This window comes from Crocodylus siamensis, chromosome 6, assembly GCF_052110815.1.
Source record: "Crocodylus siamensis isolate JL-2025a chromosome 6, ASM5211081v1, whole genome shotgun sequence".
NCBI lineage: Eukaryota > Metazoa > Chordata > Crocodylia > Crocodylidae > Crocodylus > Crocodylus siamensis.
In genome coordinates, this window is record NC_143400.1 from 48,649,059 (window position 1) to 48,665,112 (window position 16,054).

Below are 16,054 nucleotides of genomic sequence, written 5' to 3' on the forward strand. Positions count from 1 at the left end.
CCATGCCGGTATTCAGACTCTTAAAGATCACAATCAAGTGTTTGGGACTATGCTTTTTTTTAGTTTAGTCGATTTTTTTTCCTTCTAATTCATATCAGAAAATTAATCAGAGATGGTATCCTGCAGCACATGGCGGGGTGGGGGGGAAGGAAACGGAGACAGCTGGCTTCATCGTTACATGGATTCTTGGAATCAGTTATAACTTCATCAGGTTTCAAAGGTAGGTAAGGAACTTCTGACAGCAATCAGTTATAAATGTTTTGTTTCCCAGCTATTGGGCAGATAGCATAAAAGAAAGGAAGAAAATTAACAAATAAATACATAAATAAATGTATTTCTTACACAAATCTTAGGATAACTTGTCAAATTATATAAGGAATAATATGTTTTCTTTAGTTTTCTAGGATTTTAAAATTATAGTTGTGCTTAAATTTGTTTATTAGTAGCTGGGTGCTTTTGGCATGTTGTTATGGTTTTGTGTAAACACAAAGGGTAATCTTGGTTAATCAGATGACCACAGTAAATAAGGATCAACAGAGCGGCATTTTACAAAGTATAGAAGTGCCCCTCGGCTTGGTGCTCCGAAGTCATTTTATGGGTTCACTTTATGGGTTCATTTTATGTTATTCTTTGTTATTTATTTCCAATGACTTCTTTAGTATTCAGGTATAGTTACATTATCTTTCAATATAAAGATAGAGTTAAATAGATGAACAATTCATATAATATTTTCAGAATTATTTAAGTAGATAGGTGGGTTAAATCTTATTGAAACAGATAGAATTAGGAGCCAGAACATTAAAAAAACCAAAACTTAGCCATCTAAACCAAGACAAAAACTCAGGAATCCAGGATTTTCCCCTAAAGCCTCACAGCTGTGTCCTGCTTTTCTTTTTTACAGAGCCCATGAATTTGCTTTCTTTTCTCCATAGTGACCCAGGTTTAATAGCAAAGCTTTCCCTCCTTAGTTTAGACAGCCAAATTATCCTTCCTGTAACAGGATTTGAACTAAATCTGAACATCCACATAAGTTAGTTGACTTTAAAATCCAGGCCTAATTGTCATGTGTTCTGCAGGAGGGAAATTCTCTCTCTCTAAAAGAACTGCTATTCAGTTCAATTCAATCATCACAGCTAAAGAATAAATGTTTTGTCATGATAGCTGCATATCGGAGTATAAAGCCATAGATTTTTGGTTTTTGGTTCTCATTCCTATTCCTTTCTTCTTGAGTTAGCTTTGATGAGTATCTGCATCCCCAATTATGTAGCATAAGCTCCAGTTTCTGTTATACAGAGAGCCAGTGCACAAGCACAAGTTACAGTTGACACAATGGGCCAGACATTCTTCTATTTATCAGGTGTTTCAGTGGTACTTAGCTACCCAGGATGGCATTCTATTATTTCCTGGTCATCTAAATGGTCATTTTGGGGGTGTCTATAGGGATTTATTGGCACTAATTCTATTCCTGGATGTGTAACCCTACACATGTGGATGACAATCCCAGTGTGATTCTACTCTAGAGTTCTTAAATCCCTGAAAAAAAAACTGTTAATGAAAAGGTTGTGTGGGTCCACCTCCCCTTTCCTTCTTTTTTGTGACTTAGGTTCATTTATGTTTTCGTCAAGGACTTGAATAGGATGGAATAGAATTGCATTTAGCATCTTAACTACCACTTAGGCATCAAATATATAGGCTAAGAAATGGTCCGATATCTTCCAGACCTCCACCATGGGTATTGTATAGACTTCATGCCTTACAGCTAACCCAAGACTGTAATTCCTCCACTGAATTACATGTTCAACTTTATATAAATTGCCATAAATCAGAAGTGAATCCATGGCAGTCAAAATCTGGTTCTGATTTTACCCTAGAGTTAAGCAGGAGTAGCCTAACTAATGTTAGGGGGTCAATTATTCTTTTACTCCCTAACTGAATCAGGATTAAGTCCTGTGTAGTTATTAAGGGACTGCTGGGTGGGGCGGGATTCTTTACTAAAAAGGTATAAATTGATTTATAAAGTTCATTTTAATGTGTCGGGGAAGACTTTGTTTCCATGGAGAACATTGTAAAAATTGATTAGTTTTTTCTAATAATATTTCATTGCAAAGGAGTTCAGGATTTTGCTCACTGAGTTTTAACTATTACTCAGAAGTTAGCATGAGCCATACAAGAAAACCCTGATTTTCATCTTTATCTTGTTTCATGAAAGTGTGTGTGGTTTCCAAATGTCAACCAAGATCCCAAGAAAAAGCATTTATGTGCCTAACTCCTATTCAATCACTCCTTTTGGTTTGGATCTTAATTTGGCTCTTCAAAATCTCACATTGATACCTATAGAAGCAAGACCAGATCCTCCGGCAATTCTGGTTAGCCATTACTTACATACCCATAGCTAGTGAAATTTATAGAAGTGTTTAGGAAGGTTAGGCAGCTAGGTCCAATTAAGAAAAAAAAGAACAACAAGGTACTTTACTCACTTTTCAGTCAGAATGTATGCACCTTTCCTTTCATAATGCTTATGTCGGCATAGTCCTGCTTAAATATGTATGTGCATGTGAAATTTTACCTTTTTAAGTACAGATATATACAGACACAAACATATGTAGGTACACATATACTTATACATGTACATATACAACATTTGTTTGGGGAGTGACATAGATAAGAGTTTTTATAAAACAAGAATCCACCATTTGAAAATTAGGCAACTGCTTCTTACCATGTCCTATACTGACCCTCTAAATGTGAAGCACCCTAAACATTAGGCTGTTTCAAAATACCTTTAGAAGTGTATGCAAATACCTTTTTCTACTTTCATTCTCTTTTTAGATGGTACACACAGAGGAAATGTGGTGGGGGAACCAAACCTCCATAAGCAAATTCATTCTTGTCGGGTTCTCAAATCTCCCACACCTGCAAGGCATATTATTTTTTGTGATTCTGTTCCTGTACTTAGTGACAGTGACTGGGAACATCTTCATCATCCTCATCATTACATGGGATGCTGCCCTCTACTCCCCTATGTACTTCTTCCTCAAAACCTTATCCTTCTTTGAGATTTGCTTCACCTTAGTCACAGTGCCCAAGATGCTGGTCAACCTCCTGGCAGAGGACAAGAGCATCTCATTTTTGGGATGTGCACTCCAGATGTTCTTCTTCTTCTTCTTTTGCTGTTCAGAATGCTTTCTCCTGGCAGCCATGGCCTATGACCGCTATGTGGCCATCTGCAACCCACTGTGCTACACCACTGTTATGAATCAGCAGGTCTGTTGCAGGATGGTGGGAGGGGTTTGTATGCTTGGAATCCCTGTTTCCCTGTTTCAATCAGCTTGGCTTTTTAACATGCCTTTCTGTGGTCCCAATGTGATCAATCACTTCTTTTGTGATATACCACCAGTTCTGAAACTGGTTTGTGCTGACACCTCTCTGTATGAGAAGCAGATCATGGCTTCCACACTGCTGTTCCTCATACTTCCATCCATGCTAATCCTGATCTCCTACATCTGCATCATCAATACCATTGTGAAGATGAAGTCAGCTGAAGGCAGGCGCAAAGCCTTTTCCACCTGTTCCTCACACCTTATTGTGGTGACATTGTTCTACGGGAGTGGCAGCCTGACGTATCTACAGCCCAAGTCCAAATACTCACTGGATGTTAAGAAATTCCTGTCTTTGTTCTATGCAATCATCACACCCATGTTGAACCCCATCATCTACACCCTGAGGAACAATGAGGTGAAGTTAGCTCTGAGGAGGATGGTGGCACGGAAGGTATTCTCATGGAAACTGTAAATGAGATTTGTAAAATGTTTTTGCAAAATGGTGACTTCTCCAGCATTCTGAAAACTTTCTTGTGGTGAAAAACTCCTGCAGACATCCGTAAGAAGGGATATTGTATTCTCAGAAACAGATCTGACAAAGGGACAGAAGAACTATTTGGAGGATTCTTTTCTAGCAACATACTTTGAATAGAGTTCAGGATATCTGCTTCCAATCCTGGATCTTCTGCAGATTTGCAATTTTATTTTGGGATAGCTATGTAGGCTGGTATTTCCAAAGAACCTAAGCAGTTTAGGTCCTGAAGTCCCACTGGTTTTCAGTTGAGCAATATATTTTGCTCCCTTTGGCTTCTTGAATATCTGTAGCTAGAAATTTGAGTTGCTGAATGATGTGGATAAGCTCTGCCATGAAGCATCATGACACAGCTAATCCACTTCCTTGTGCAAAATGCATCACCACTTGTCTCACTCTTGAGGGTGGGGGACAATGGGTGATGTTATCGCTCCAATTACCCTTCTAAGCCAGACCCATGCTTCAGGTCTGTCTGGGTAGTTAAAATCTCTTCCCTGCTCAGCCAGACCTGATTCTCCATGATGAGAGGATGGGTCTGGCTGAACAGGGAAAACCAGACTTCCCTGCTTTTGGAGAGGTGTCCCAAGCTTCCTCAGGGCATCTCTCTATAAGTGTGGAAAGCAGAACGGTGCTCTGGGGGCTTAAGGGGCCTGTCTGGGTTGGTAGTATACAGCATGTAGTTCAGACTGTCTGTACTCTTCCACCACAGAGGTAATAGACATACGCTGCAATAAAGCAGCAGAGTTTATTACCACCTTTTGTTGCATCACTTATTTTTCATTCACATGATACAGCAAAGATAATCAACATTTATTTGATCAATATTCATGCCACTGTTAAAATTTTTATGAATTACAAATGAGACATCAAGCAATATTGCAGTGTCTAATTTTCCTAATTTTCCTTTGCAAGGGGGAAACAGTGATTCTATAGTGATAGAATGGATCTTGAACTGGAAGGTGGGGCAGGAGGAGTTGATGAAAAAAATATTATTAGACACCACCCCCAAAATCACATCTTCTCCTTATTAAAAGCTTTTTTATAATGTCAGTTTGAAGATGAAAATAGTATAGAATTTTTCAGTTACCATACTTTTTTGGAATATATTTTCTAAGCAGGCAGGCAGATTAACCCTTTGCTTCTTGCTCCCCTGGGATAGTCAGCCACAAGTAAGTAGGGAGCAGAGACAAGGAGAACCCTAGTGATAGAGGGATGGGAAGTATCCCCAAAGGGCAGGGGGAAGCCATGGGAATGGAGGGACCTAGGGGAGCCCCAGAGAGGGTGGGGGGGGGAAGCTTAGAAGGGGGAAGAGTTCTTACCTTTCAGTCCTCCAGGTCTCTTCAGACCTAAATGTGTGACCGCTCCAAACTTGAGCTAGCGGTAACACCAATCACCATTTGTGTAACAAGGCCCTAACATTCCTTAAAATTAGCACCTAATAACTGTAACATGTAATCACACCTGAAGTTTTTTTCTTCCAAGCTATGGAAATGCAGCCCCCTTAACTAAACGGAGCCCCATTTTAAGCAAGAAGTCCTCAAGATAATGCTAATGACAGTTGCTGGCAGGTCTGAAAAGATTCACAAAAAATATCTTGGTCTTATGATCAGAACACAACTATAAGAGCCCTATTTCCCTTCAAAGGCCAATAATTTCATTGACTTTTTGATTGCCTTTGAGTCATCTAAACCTAAGTAAGCCTGTAGTCTGAAAGAGATCAGAGAAGATTATCTAATAATCCTCTTCATGTTTAAGGAGTATGTGAAGGCATAGTGATAACTTCCCCAATGAAACCAGCTCTTATGTTTCTGAAAAAGGTCTAGTCAGCAAAAGAATTATTGCATCTTCACACATGAAAACAAGCTGTAGATAGGAATCAATGCAAAAAAAATTCTATCAGAGACGATCAGCACCATCTCTAATGACATCTATTGACCAAGGTCAATTATTTGCATTCTTTGTAGCTCATTCTATGGATTAGAGCAAAACAAAAAATATTATTTCTGGTAGAAAACTATATTTGTCAAACTAGTTTTATGGCAAAACATAGATTTTGAAGACAGTTATGATGTAAAACAGAAAGTACTATGCATTAGGGCTCCTTGAAACAGCACCATTTTGGTTCACCTTCCATTTCACTGTTTTGACGAGACAGTATTCCATTTCAAGTTTCATTTCATTTTGAAAGCACTGTGCCATTTTGTTTTGATGAAACTGTTTCGTTGTTTCAGCGCTGTTTTCACATTTCACTGTAGGCTAAAATGGGGAAGCACAAAACTTCCTATAACTTTGTCATTTGCTGTCTGATTTGGAATGGTACCCCCTTCTGAGGCCATGAAGCCTGCCAAGTTTCAAGGAGATAAGTGCAGGGGTTTCTGGGAAACTGCATCTCAAACTGTTCAGAGCAAAACTTGTGTCACTTGTGAGGGTGAAGGCACAGAGAAAGCTTAGCTCAAACAATGCTTTTTATGCTGTTTTTCCATCCCTCTCCTAGAGCACTAAGACTGGAAGGTACGTCAAGGAAGGATTGCAGTCACTGGACTACTACAGTCAATATCAGAGCAGTGCTTCCCCTCTTTGCCCTCCCTCTCCTTAGTTTCTCTTCAGCTGCAAGCAAGCCCAGCTTCAAAACTCAAAACGTTTCAAAACTTTCAAAACATTTTGACTGCCCTCGTTTCATTTTGAAGCTGTTTCAAAGCTTTTCATTTCATTTTGATTTCACTGTCAAACTCAAAATGAGCTGAAACAGCATTGAAACAAAACAGACAGGGAAATTTTGCACAGCCCTACTATCTATATGTTTTCATCATTGGTTCAAGTTTCATATAATATTATTTTGTGAATAAAATAATGTTTGGTGAGTAATGACCGTATGTGTAGCTGTAGTGTTGGTAGTAGTAGTGATCACAATAAGCATATTTTTCTGTATCTGGCTCTTGTTTATCCATAGGTAACCACAAAGCATATCAATTTATACATGATCTTTGATCAAACTGTTGCCTATCCCCAAAAGCCTAATAGGAACCATGTAGTGAGGCACCAGTAATTTAAGTAAATAAATGTTTTATGGTAACTGACTACTACTATAAGCAGTTTTAAAGTTGGTGTGATGTCCAAAGCCAAAAAGATTAATGAACTACTTAGAGCCAAAATTCTTTTTAAGTAGCTGATAAGGCACATTATGAAACTGCTTTTTGCATACGCTTCCAGACTGCCTGGAATATAACCCATAAATAATATATATAACTGTTTGTACCAGTCATAAGACAGACATAAGTTTTTAAAAAGCAAAACTAAAAAATAACTGCAAATTTAGCTAATTTAATACATTTTTGCTTAGAGTCAATAAAATTAACAAACCTAACTGCAAGGTATAATTAACATTAGTGGGTTGAACTTCAGTAGAAACATGCTAATCTCAACCCCCAGAGTGATGTAGTGTAATTTGCTTATGGGGTAAAACCAAGCTCGAGCAGTAACTTATAATAATTTCTAACACTTTTCAACCCCATAAGGTAACAGCTATATCAGTAAAATTGAGAGTGGCTCTAAAGCCAACAGATTAGCATATACAAGATATAAAAGAACACGCACGTTACGTGACCAGCAGGAAGGATGGAACAGAATAGTCATTGCTGTCCCATGCCCCCGGATCTTTTACTCCCAGTGTAAGTGAGGACCAGATCCTGACTGAGGGATCTTCCTCAGTATCTCCCTTCAACAGTGTGGATTAAGGATGCATGACTTCGCTGAATCAACTTAACATGTACGAAACACTGAGGTACAATCAATAAGTTGCTAACCAAGTGGGAACTCTTTGTTAATTTGTCTGTCTGATTTTATTATCACTACCGATTTTTAATTTTTATTATTATGTTGTCTATTTATTAGCTTAACCTTTTTATTAACTGCTATATGTGCAAACTATATCTTTTGCTGCTATAAGTAAAATTCATTTTTACTATCATAAATAAAACTTGTTATTGGTTCCCTCCCAATATCACCTCCTCGATCCCAAACTAAGCAGCCCAGTGGCTGATACAGTTGCAGTACCCAGTCAGCCTGCAACTAAATTACTAAATTCACAGTGCCCAACTGGCCTGTGACAAATGGCGCCACAAACAGGATCGAGTATGGAAAGTTTGGAGGGGAAGATTGGTGTAGAGGGGGAAGAGGGGTGGACTCCACTGATTGCTTTAATAGAAGAGGTTATGGGTACTAAGAATCCGAGGTGTGATAAAGAGAGATTGAAACCCGCCTGGAGTGATCCTGCCACACTTCCCTGTCAGCGGCCTGCGTTCACTGCCGTGCAGAAAGGCAGACCAAGGAAAGGATGTCTGTCCTGGCTGCTGGCAACCTGCTTAAGACTGAGGGCAGAGGAAGCCACTCATCTCCATCAAACAATTCTATCCCTAGAGAGTTGAGTAACCTAGCTTGACAGTGAATTAAGAGAAGAGAAGCATTCTAGCAGTGTGGTGTGCGCAGCCGCTAGAGCAGCTCAAGACTGACTAGAGATACTAGGGCACTGGGAGGCAAAGATACTAGTCACACAGGCAATCACCACCCTTGAGCAGAAAGTGCAAGTAGCACAATCAGTTGAACCTTCCCCTGAAAAGGTCTAGCAGTGTCTTTATGGTGGAATTCCAAAAACTGAGTTGTGGAATGACCCGGAAAGTGAGAGTCTATAGTGAAATTGCAAAAACTAAGCCAGGAGATGATGAGTATGTGAGGCTTGCAAAAGAAGCCTGTGAGTTCCCACCTCCTTATGCCCCACCAGTCCAAGAAAATTTAGAAGGAGAGTTAGCTCAAAGCTTCCCAGTAGTGATGACCCATGCAGGGCCACAAGGAGGAAATCTCCAGATGGAGGCATGTTCCTTTACTTGCACAGAAATCAAATAATTGCAAGAACAACATAAGGCAAAACCAGGGGAGCCAGTAATAGACTGGTTAGTTCAAATATATGGTTTCATAGATTTCATAGACATTTGGGCTGGAAGGGACCCTGGAGGATCATTGAGTCTAGCTATCTGCCCCAGCAGCAGGAAGTCAGCAGGGATCATAGGATCACAGCAAGATAAGCATTCAAATGTGTCTTGAAGGCATTCAATGTGGGTGCTTGAACAGCCTCCAGCGGCAGTCTACTACAAACCTTGGGGACTTGGACAGTGAAGAAGTTTTTTCTTATGCCCAGCCTGAATTGGTCACAGTGGAGTTTGTGACCATTCGATCTTGTCGTCGCTTGGGGACCTCTGGTGAACAGACGTTCCCCCAGATCCTGATGAGCACCCCTGATAAACGCATAGGTGGCACCAGATCACCCCGAGCATGTGGTTTTCCAGGCTGAATAGCCCTATTGCTCTCAGCTTCTCATCACAAGGTCTGTTTTCCTAACCTATGATCATATGCATGGCTCTCCTCTGCACCCTCTCAAGCTTCTCAACAACCTTTTTGAATTGCAGAGACCAAAACTGGATGTAGTACTCCAGCTGCGACCTCACCAAGGCTGAGTACAATGGGTGAATGATATCCCAGGATCTGCTTGAGAAGCATCTATGGATGCAAGCCAGTGTTTTGCTCACTTTACTAGCTGCAGCATCACCCTGAAGGCTCATGCTCATTTTGTGGTCAACCATGACCCCCAAGTCCCTTTCATCTGTAGTGCTAACCTGTGTAGCACTACTGCTCCCATAAGCATGGTGCAGGTTTTTCCTCCCAAGGTGGAGAACCTTGCATATTTTGGTGTTGAACACTGTCACGGAGTCACGTAAGTGCCCCATGACTGTGAGTGTGATTGGCAGAGCTGCCAATCACCCGGGCAGCTCAGGTGCTGGTTACCAGGGTGACCAGGTGGGTCACATGGCCAGAAGGGGGCAGGGCCAGGCCTTTATAAACAGCTTAGGCCGGAGCCTGCCCAGCAGTTCCCTTTTGGCTGCCACAGGAGCAGGAGCTCTGCGGCTGAGCTGAGTGGCCTGAGTTAGTAGTCGCAGCCTTACCACGCTAACCAGCTGCGATGATGTGGGGAAAAGAACGCCCTAAAGGGAGGTAGGCTTGAGAGCCTTGGTGGGGCTTGTGCTTATGTTTGGAGCAGGGAGACTCTGTGTGGTTTATGTTACAGCCAGTGGCTTGAATTATGTTACAGTTTGAACCGGAGGACCGGGTGAGGCTGTAGGGGAGTGAGGAGGCCTGACGGGGGCTCCCCAGCAGCTTGGGGATTCCCGGTGCCCAGTAGGGGCACAGTGCCAGCGGGGCACTATTGTCTGTGCCGGAGAGGCACCGTATTGCCCCGGGGAGGCGCGGTGTGCGGGGTTGCAGACCCCAGCCCATAAGGGCGGTGTTTTGCCCAGTGGGGCAACCGGACCCAGAGAAGGGTCAAGGGGACAGGCACGGCGGCGATCGCCTGTGCCCCTAGCGTGCGGAGCGTGGTATCGGCCCCAGAGGGGGCAAGGCCCAGTACAGGGCGGCGGTAGGGAGCCAGGCCCCAAGGGCGCCGGCATTAGGGCGGCGGTAGGGAGCCAGGCCCCAAGGGCGCCGGCATTAGGGCGGCGGTAGGGAGCCAGGCCCCAAGGGCGCCGGCATTAGGGCGGCGGTAGGGAGCCAGGCCCCAAGGGCGCCGGCATTAGGGCGGCGGTAGGGAGCCAGGCCCCAAGGGCGCCGGCATTAGGGCGGCGGTAGGGAGCCAGGCCCAAGGGCGCCGGCATTAGGGCGCCGGCATTAGGGCGGCGGTAGGGAGCCAGGCCCAAGGGCGCCGGCATTAGGGCGGCGGTAGGGAGCCAGGCCCAAGGGCGCCGGCATTAGGGCGGCGGTAGGGAGCCAGGCCCAAGGGCGCCGGCATTAGGGCGGCGGTAGGGAGCCAGGCCCAAGGGCGCCGGCATTAGGGCGGCGGTAGGGAGCCAGGCCCAAGGGCGCCGGCATTAGGGCGGCGGTAGGGAGCCAGGCCCAAGGGCGCCGGCATTAGGCATTAGGGCGGCGGTAGGGAGCCAGGCCCAAGGGCGCCGGTATTAGGGCGGCGGTAGGGAGGCAGGCCCAAGGGCGCCGGTATTAGGGCGGCGGTAGCGAGCTGGACCCAGGGAGTGCCAGTGATAGCCGGACATCAGCGAGACAGGCCCAGGGTGTGGGCAGGAAGATAGGAGCCCGGCCCAAGGGGGCGCCATTCGGGCGAGGACCCCAGGGTGCCCGAGAGAGAGAGAGGGCACCAGGGGGGCGAGGGACCGTACAACGTCCCCCGGAACAGCTGCGAGGCTTGGGGCATGCTGAAGGGGAGGTTTGAAGGCACGCATAGCCCTTAAGGCAGGGCGCATAGAGATACCCCATTTCGGAGTAGGGGCAGGAACATCGGTATCGTCAACTAGGGGAACAGAGGCAGCCTCCCATACAACTTATTTGTCATCAAAGTCGTGGCGGGCGAGATTCTGAGGGTGCTGAGTCCACCCTAATGTGACGGTAGGGGGCGCTAGGGAGTTCACGGCAGCTCCTAGGCCCCACTCCCTCACAAACACCACTAGGTTCTCATCCACCCATTTCATAAGTTTGTCTGGATCTGCCTGGATCACCCTCCTGTCCTCAGGTGTGGATGATTTACCCCCGAGTTTTGTGTCATGGGCGAACTTGGCCAGTCCGCTTCTGACACCAATGTCCACATCATTGATGAAGATGTTAAAAAGTATAAGCCCTACGACAGAGCCTTGAGGGACCCCACTGGTCACAGTGCACCAAGACGATTGGCTCCCATTGACCACCACCCTCTGGGTCCTACCGTGGAGTCAGTTCCCCAGCCAGCGGATAGTGGTGATGTCAAGGTCACAGTTAACCAGTTTAGCCAAGAGGTTATCGTGGGATACCAGATTGAAGACTTTTTTAAAGTCGAGGTATACAACATAGATCTCTTCACCCTTGCCCAGCTAATGGGTCACCTGGTCATAAAAGGAAATGAGGTTGGTCAAGCAAGACCTACTCGCAACAAACCCCTGTTGGGTATCCCTCAGGATATTGCCTTCAGCTAGTCTCTTAAGGATGGCCTCCTTGATAATCTTTTCCAAGACCTTCCCCAGGACAGAGGTCAGGCTGATGGATCTGCAGTTTTCCAGATCTACTTTCCTCCCTTTCTTGAAGATAGGCATGACATTGGCCCTCTTCCAATCATAAGGCACTTCACCAGAGTGCCAAGAGCTCTCAAAGATTCATGCCAGGGGCTGAGCTATGATGCTTGCCAGCTCCCTGAGTACCCTGGTGTGTAACCCATCAGGGCCAGCTGACTTGAAGATATCCAGCCTGTCAAGGTGTCCATTCATGATGTCATCTTCAATGGAAGGCAAGGAATCTCCCTCACCCGGGCCTCTCTGACCCAGTGGGCAAGGCTGTCTCATTAGGCTGATGAAAAACTGATGCAAAGTACCGATTTAGCAAGTTCACTTTTTCCTGGGCATCAGTTGTCAGTTGTTCTATCTGGTTAAGCAAGGGTCCAATGTTGCCCTTGCTTTTCCTCCGGCTCCCCATATATCTAAAGGACTTTTTATTTTCCTTGATATTTGTAGCTAGCTGGAGTTCCATTGTAGCCTTGGCTTTTCTGGTTTGCTCCCTGCAAGTCCAGACTAAAGCAGAGTAATCCTCCTTGGTGGTGGTTTCAGTCCTCCATCCTTTGTAGGTCTTCCTTTTAAGATGCAGGAGGTCTGCCAGTTCCCTGGAGAGCCAAGGGGGCTGCTGTGCCCTTTTGCTGCCTTTCCTCTGAGACAGGATGGACTTTGCTTGCACATCCAGGATTGCTCCCTTGAGGAGCAACCACTCATCCTGAACTCCCTTCCTTATTGGGTTGTGGCCTTTTAGGGCCTCTCTGACAAGTCTCCTTAGCTTGTCAAAGTCAGCTTTCCTGAAGTCAAGGACTTCTGTATTGCTGACTGAGTTTCCAGCTTTACAGCAGATGGTGAAGGTGATCAACTTATGGTTACTGTCACCCAGCTTCCCTTCAATCATTAGATCACTGATTAGGTCATCCCCCATAGCCAATACCATGTTGAGCAGCACTTTACCTCTTGTTTGGGCTAAAGGTTTTAGGGGTGCAGACGGTGTTTTCTTTGATCCTCCCAGTCTTGGGCTACAGGCTGAGGAGGGAGAGGAAGATTGACATAGTAAACCAAAGACTTTGGTGCTGGTGTCATCGGGAAGGCTTCCATGACCACAGTCCACTCTTTGGTGAGTGAGGCAGTGAGCTGCTGGGGAGGGATGGCCTCCACATCTCTCTGCTTGGGAGGAGGCTCTTCTCAGCCAAATTGGCTGATCTGCTCCACCAGGCTTTCAACTAAGCCTGCCAGGGGATGGGAGGACTACCGCCACTGCTGGCCTCCTGAGCAACTCTTGCAAAGCCAGCAGGTCAAGGCACTTAAGGGAGCCCATTCCTGCCCTAGCCGTGGAATGAGCTGTAGGCAAGGCAAGGGCCCCTAAAGTGACATCTGACTGTACACAAATGCCAGGAGCTTGGGGAATACACAGGAGGAACATGTCCTCCAGCTTAACACAAATAATTATGATGTCATAAGGATAATGGAGACCTGGTGCGACTCCACCCATGACTGGACCACAGGTATAGATAGCTATACTCTGTACAGGAGAGATCAAGTGAACAAAAGGGGTGGCGGTGTAGCTCTTTATGTCAAGGAAAGCTACATGTCCCTGCAAGCTGACATTGGCGCCCAGGGTGGATGACTGTAGACCCTCTGGGTTAAAATCCATGGGAATCATGGCACAGAGGATGCAATGGTGGGAGTCTATTACAGACCTCCTACCAGGATAAAGAGCTTGAGTAGGAGTTCACCAGGAAATTTACTGAAGCTGCAGGCTCCCAGTGCATGGTTGTCATGGGAGACTTCAACTACCCTGATATCTCATGGGAAGAGTGCTCGGCCAAATCCAAATGATTGCAAAGCTTTCTCTCATCTGTGACAAGTCCTCCCTTCCTCATCTTCTCTGTCCTTTGTCCACTAGGTGTCCCGTGCCAGTTGTGCCTCAGACTCCACAGTGGTTCCCAGGCCATAGGGAACTGGAGCAATTAGCATGTGAGGTATATTGTGGAGGGAGGTGCAACCACATCACTGCACCCCACTGGATTTGCCCCCGATACAAGTTGTTAAGTACAGTTGGACCCCAACTTACATGGTTTCAAGTTACATTGATTCATGTATGCACACTTTATATAAATGTGACCATGTTTCAACTTACACGATACCCTGCTTCACATTTACACTGTTTGCAGTAGAACGCTATGTAAGTAGTTTGGAGTCTGCTAACATATTGTTAGCATCACTTGTCGTCTCCTCCAAGGTCGTCTGTCATTTTTGGTTACGTTAACCCCTGAATATTTGTGAAAATGGCATCAGAGAAAGCCTTTGATGTTGTGCCCAAAAGACCATGTAAGTCTATCACCCTGGCCCAGAAAATAGAAATCCTTGATAAATTAAAGAAATGCAATAGTACTGCCTCAACTGCTCACCAATACAGTTTAAGTGAATTGACTGTGCGTACCATTTAAAAAGTGAGAAAAAATTAGAGACTGTGAAAATGACAACCTCTGTGAGTTCAAGAGTGTCATTGGTGACTAGAATTCCTCATTCCTCCACAAGTTTGAGAAGCTCCTTAATCTTTGTATCAATGAAATGATCAATACAAAAGGAGCATTTGTTGATGGTGCAGCAATTAGAACTAAAGCTTTGTCTCTGTATGGAGACGTAGCTGGGAGTAAAGGTTTTAATAAGGCTATTAATTCCATTATTTTGCATTTAAATATCCTTTTATTATTAAATAATGTTATCGAATCTTGGTCCCAGGCCCCTATCCACTTTTTCCATCGACTTAATGCCTCAAGTTACACGATTTCAACTTACATGGTGTTTTTCAGGAATGTATCCACTGAGTAACTTGGGGTCCAACTGTATTCATAGTTAGGGGAGTTATTATAGAATCTTATGAATTCAGGGCTAGAATTGATCTCAAAAAGTGATCTGGTTCAAAAGGGAGGAACATCATTTCTGGATTTTAAACTTCCTACAAACTGGATATAGGAAAACAAATAAGGTAAACCGAGGTCAATGGAAAGGTTTCTAATTGGTTTGACCTTTAGACAAGTGAGTTCTTGCAACTTACATGAATCTTTTTCAAGAAAAAAGAAGCTTTCAAAATACTTTATTTTTATTTATTTATTACATTTTAATAGAAATAGCACAATTATCTATCCTGTCCTAAAAGGTCTGCTTCAGAAGGATGCATGAAACAGTTAAATACCTCATCTTCCTATACATCATCTTCCTAACACTTTCCTCAAAGCCACCTTCACCTCCTTATTTTTTAGGCTGTATATGATGGGGTTTAGCATTGGAGTTAAAATGCTGTACTGCACAGATACTACCTTGTCCACAGTAAGAGAATATCCAGAGGCAGGTCGCATATACCTAATGAATGCTGTGCCACAGAATAGGAGAACTACAATGAGGTGGGCAGCACAGGTAGAAAAAGCTTTGTGTCTGCCTTCTGATGAGCTGATCCTGATGATTGTAGAAATAATCTTAATGTATGAGGCTAGAATGAGGAGGAGGGAGGCAAACCCTAATGTCATACTGAATGTAAGGATCACCATTTCATTGTCAAAGGTGTCAGTGCATGAGAGTTGCAGCAGAAGGGGCAGCTCACAGGTGAAATGGTTTACTTCTCTGGAATCACAGAAGCTAAGTTTAAGAAGAAAAATAGTATTGACTAGGGAATCCAAAAAACCAGATATCCAAGCACACAGTACCATTTGCATACAGACACGATGGTTCATAGTGGTACTATATCTCAGTGGATTGCATATTGCTACGTATCGATCATATGCCATTGCAGAGAGAAGAAAAATTTCTGTGCCAACCATGAAAATAAAGAAGAATATCTGTGCTATGCACTCACTCAATGAAATAGTTTTCTGCTCTGCTAGGAAGCCCTCTAGCATTTTTGGAACAGTGACAGAGGAGTAGCAGACATCAAGGAAGGACAGGTTAGACAGAAAGAAGTACATGGGAGTGTGGAGATGGCAATCAGCCTTTATAACCATGATGATCAGTGTGTTTCCAACTAAGGTGATTAGATAAATAATTAAAAATACCATGAAGAATGGAATCTGGAAGCGTGAGTCATTGGAAAGTCCCAAGAGGATAAACATGTTCATTGTGGTTTTGTTTTCCAT

At 44.2% G+C, this 16,054-nt stretch overlaps 2 protein-coding genes across 2 annotated transcripts; one reads left to right on the plus strand and one right to left on the minus strand.

Annotated features, from left to right (window-relative positions):
* The first annotated feature begins 2,829 nt into the window (after positions 1-2,829).
* Positions 2,830-3,792, plus strand: LOC149862753 (olfactory receptor 10A7-like). The gene has a single exon (XM_090052113.1). It carries the CDS (start codon positions 2,830-2,832, stop codon positions 3,790-3,792), a length of 963 nt encoding a protein of 320 aa, XP_089908239.1.
* Positions 3,793-15,136: 11,344 nt separating this feature from the next.
* Positions 15,137-16,054, minus strand: LOC149862754 (olfactory receptor 5V1-like). The gene has a single exon (XM_090054091.1). It carries the CDS (start codon positions 16,052-16,054, stop codon positions 15,137-15,139), a length of 918 nt encoding a protein of 305 aa, XP_089910217.1.

Bases quoted from the DNA above. Each gene is read 5' to 3' on its own strand.
- LOC149862753 (XM_090052113.1), top strand. From the start codon at position 2,830: ATGGTACACACAGAGGAAATGTGGTGGGGGAACCAAACCTCCATAAGC.
- LOC149862754 (XM_090054091.1), bottom strand. From the start codon at position 16,054: ATGGAAAACAAAACCACAATGAACATGTTTATCCTCTTGGGACTTTCC.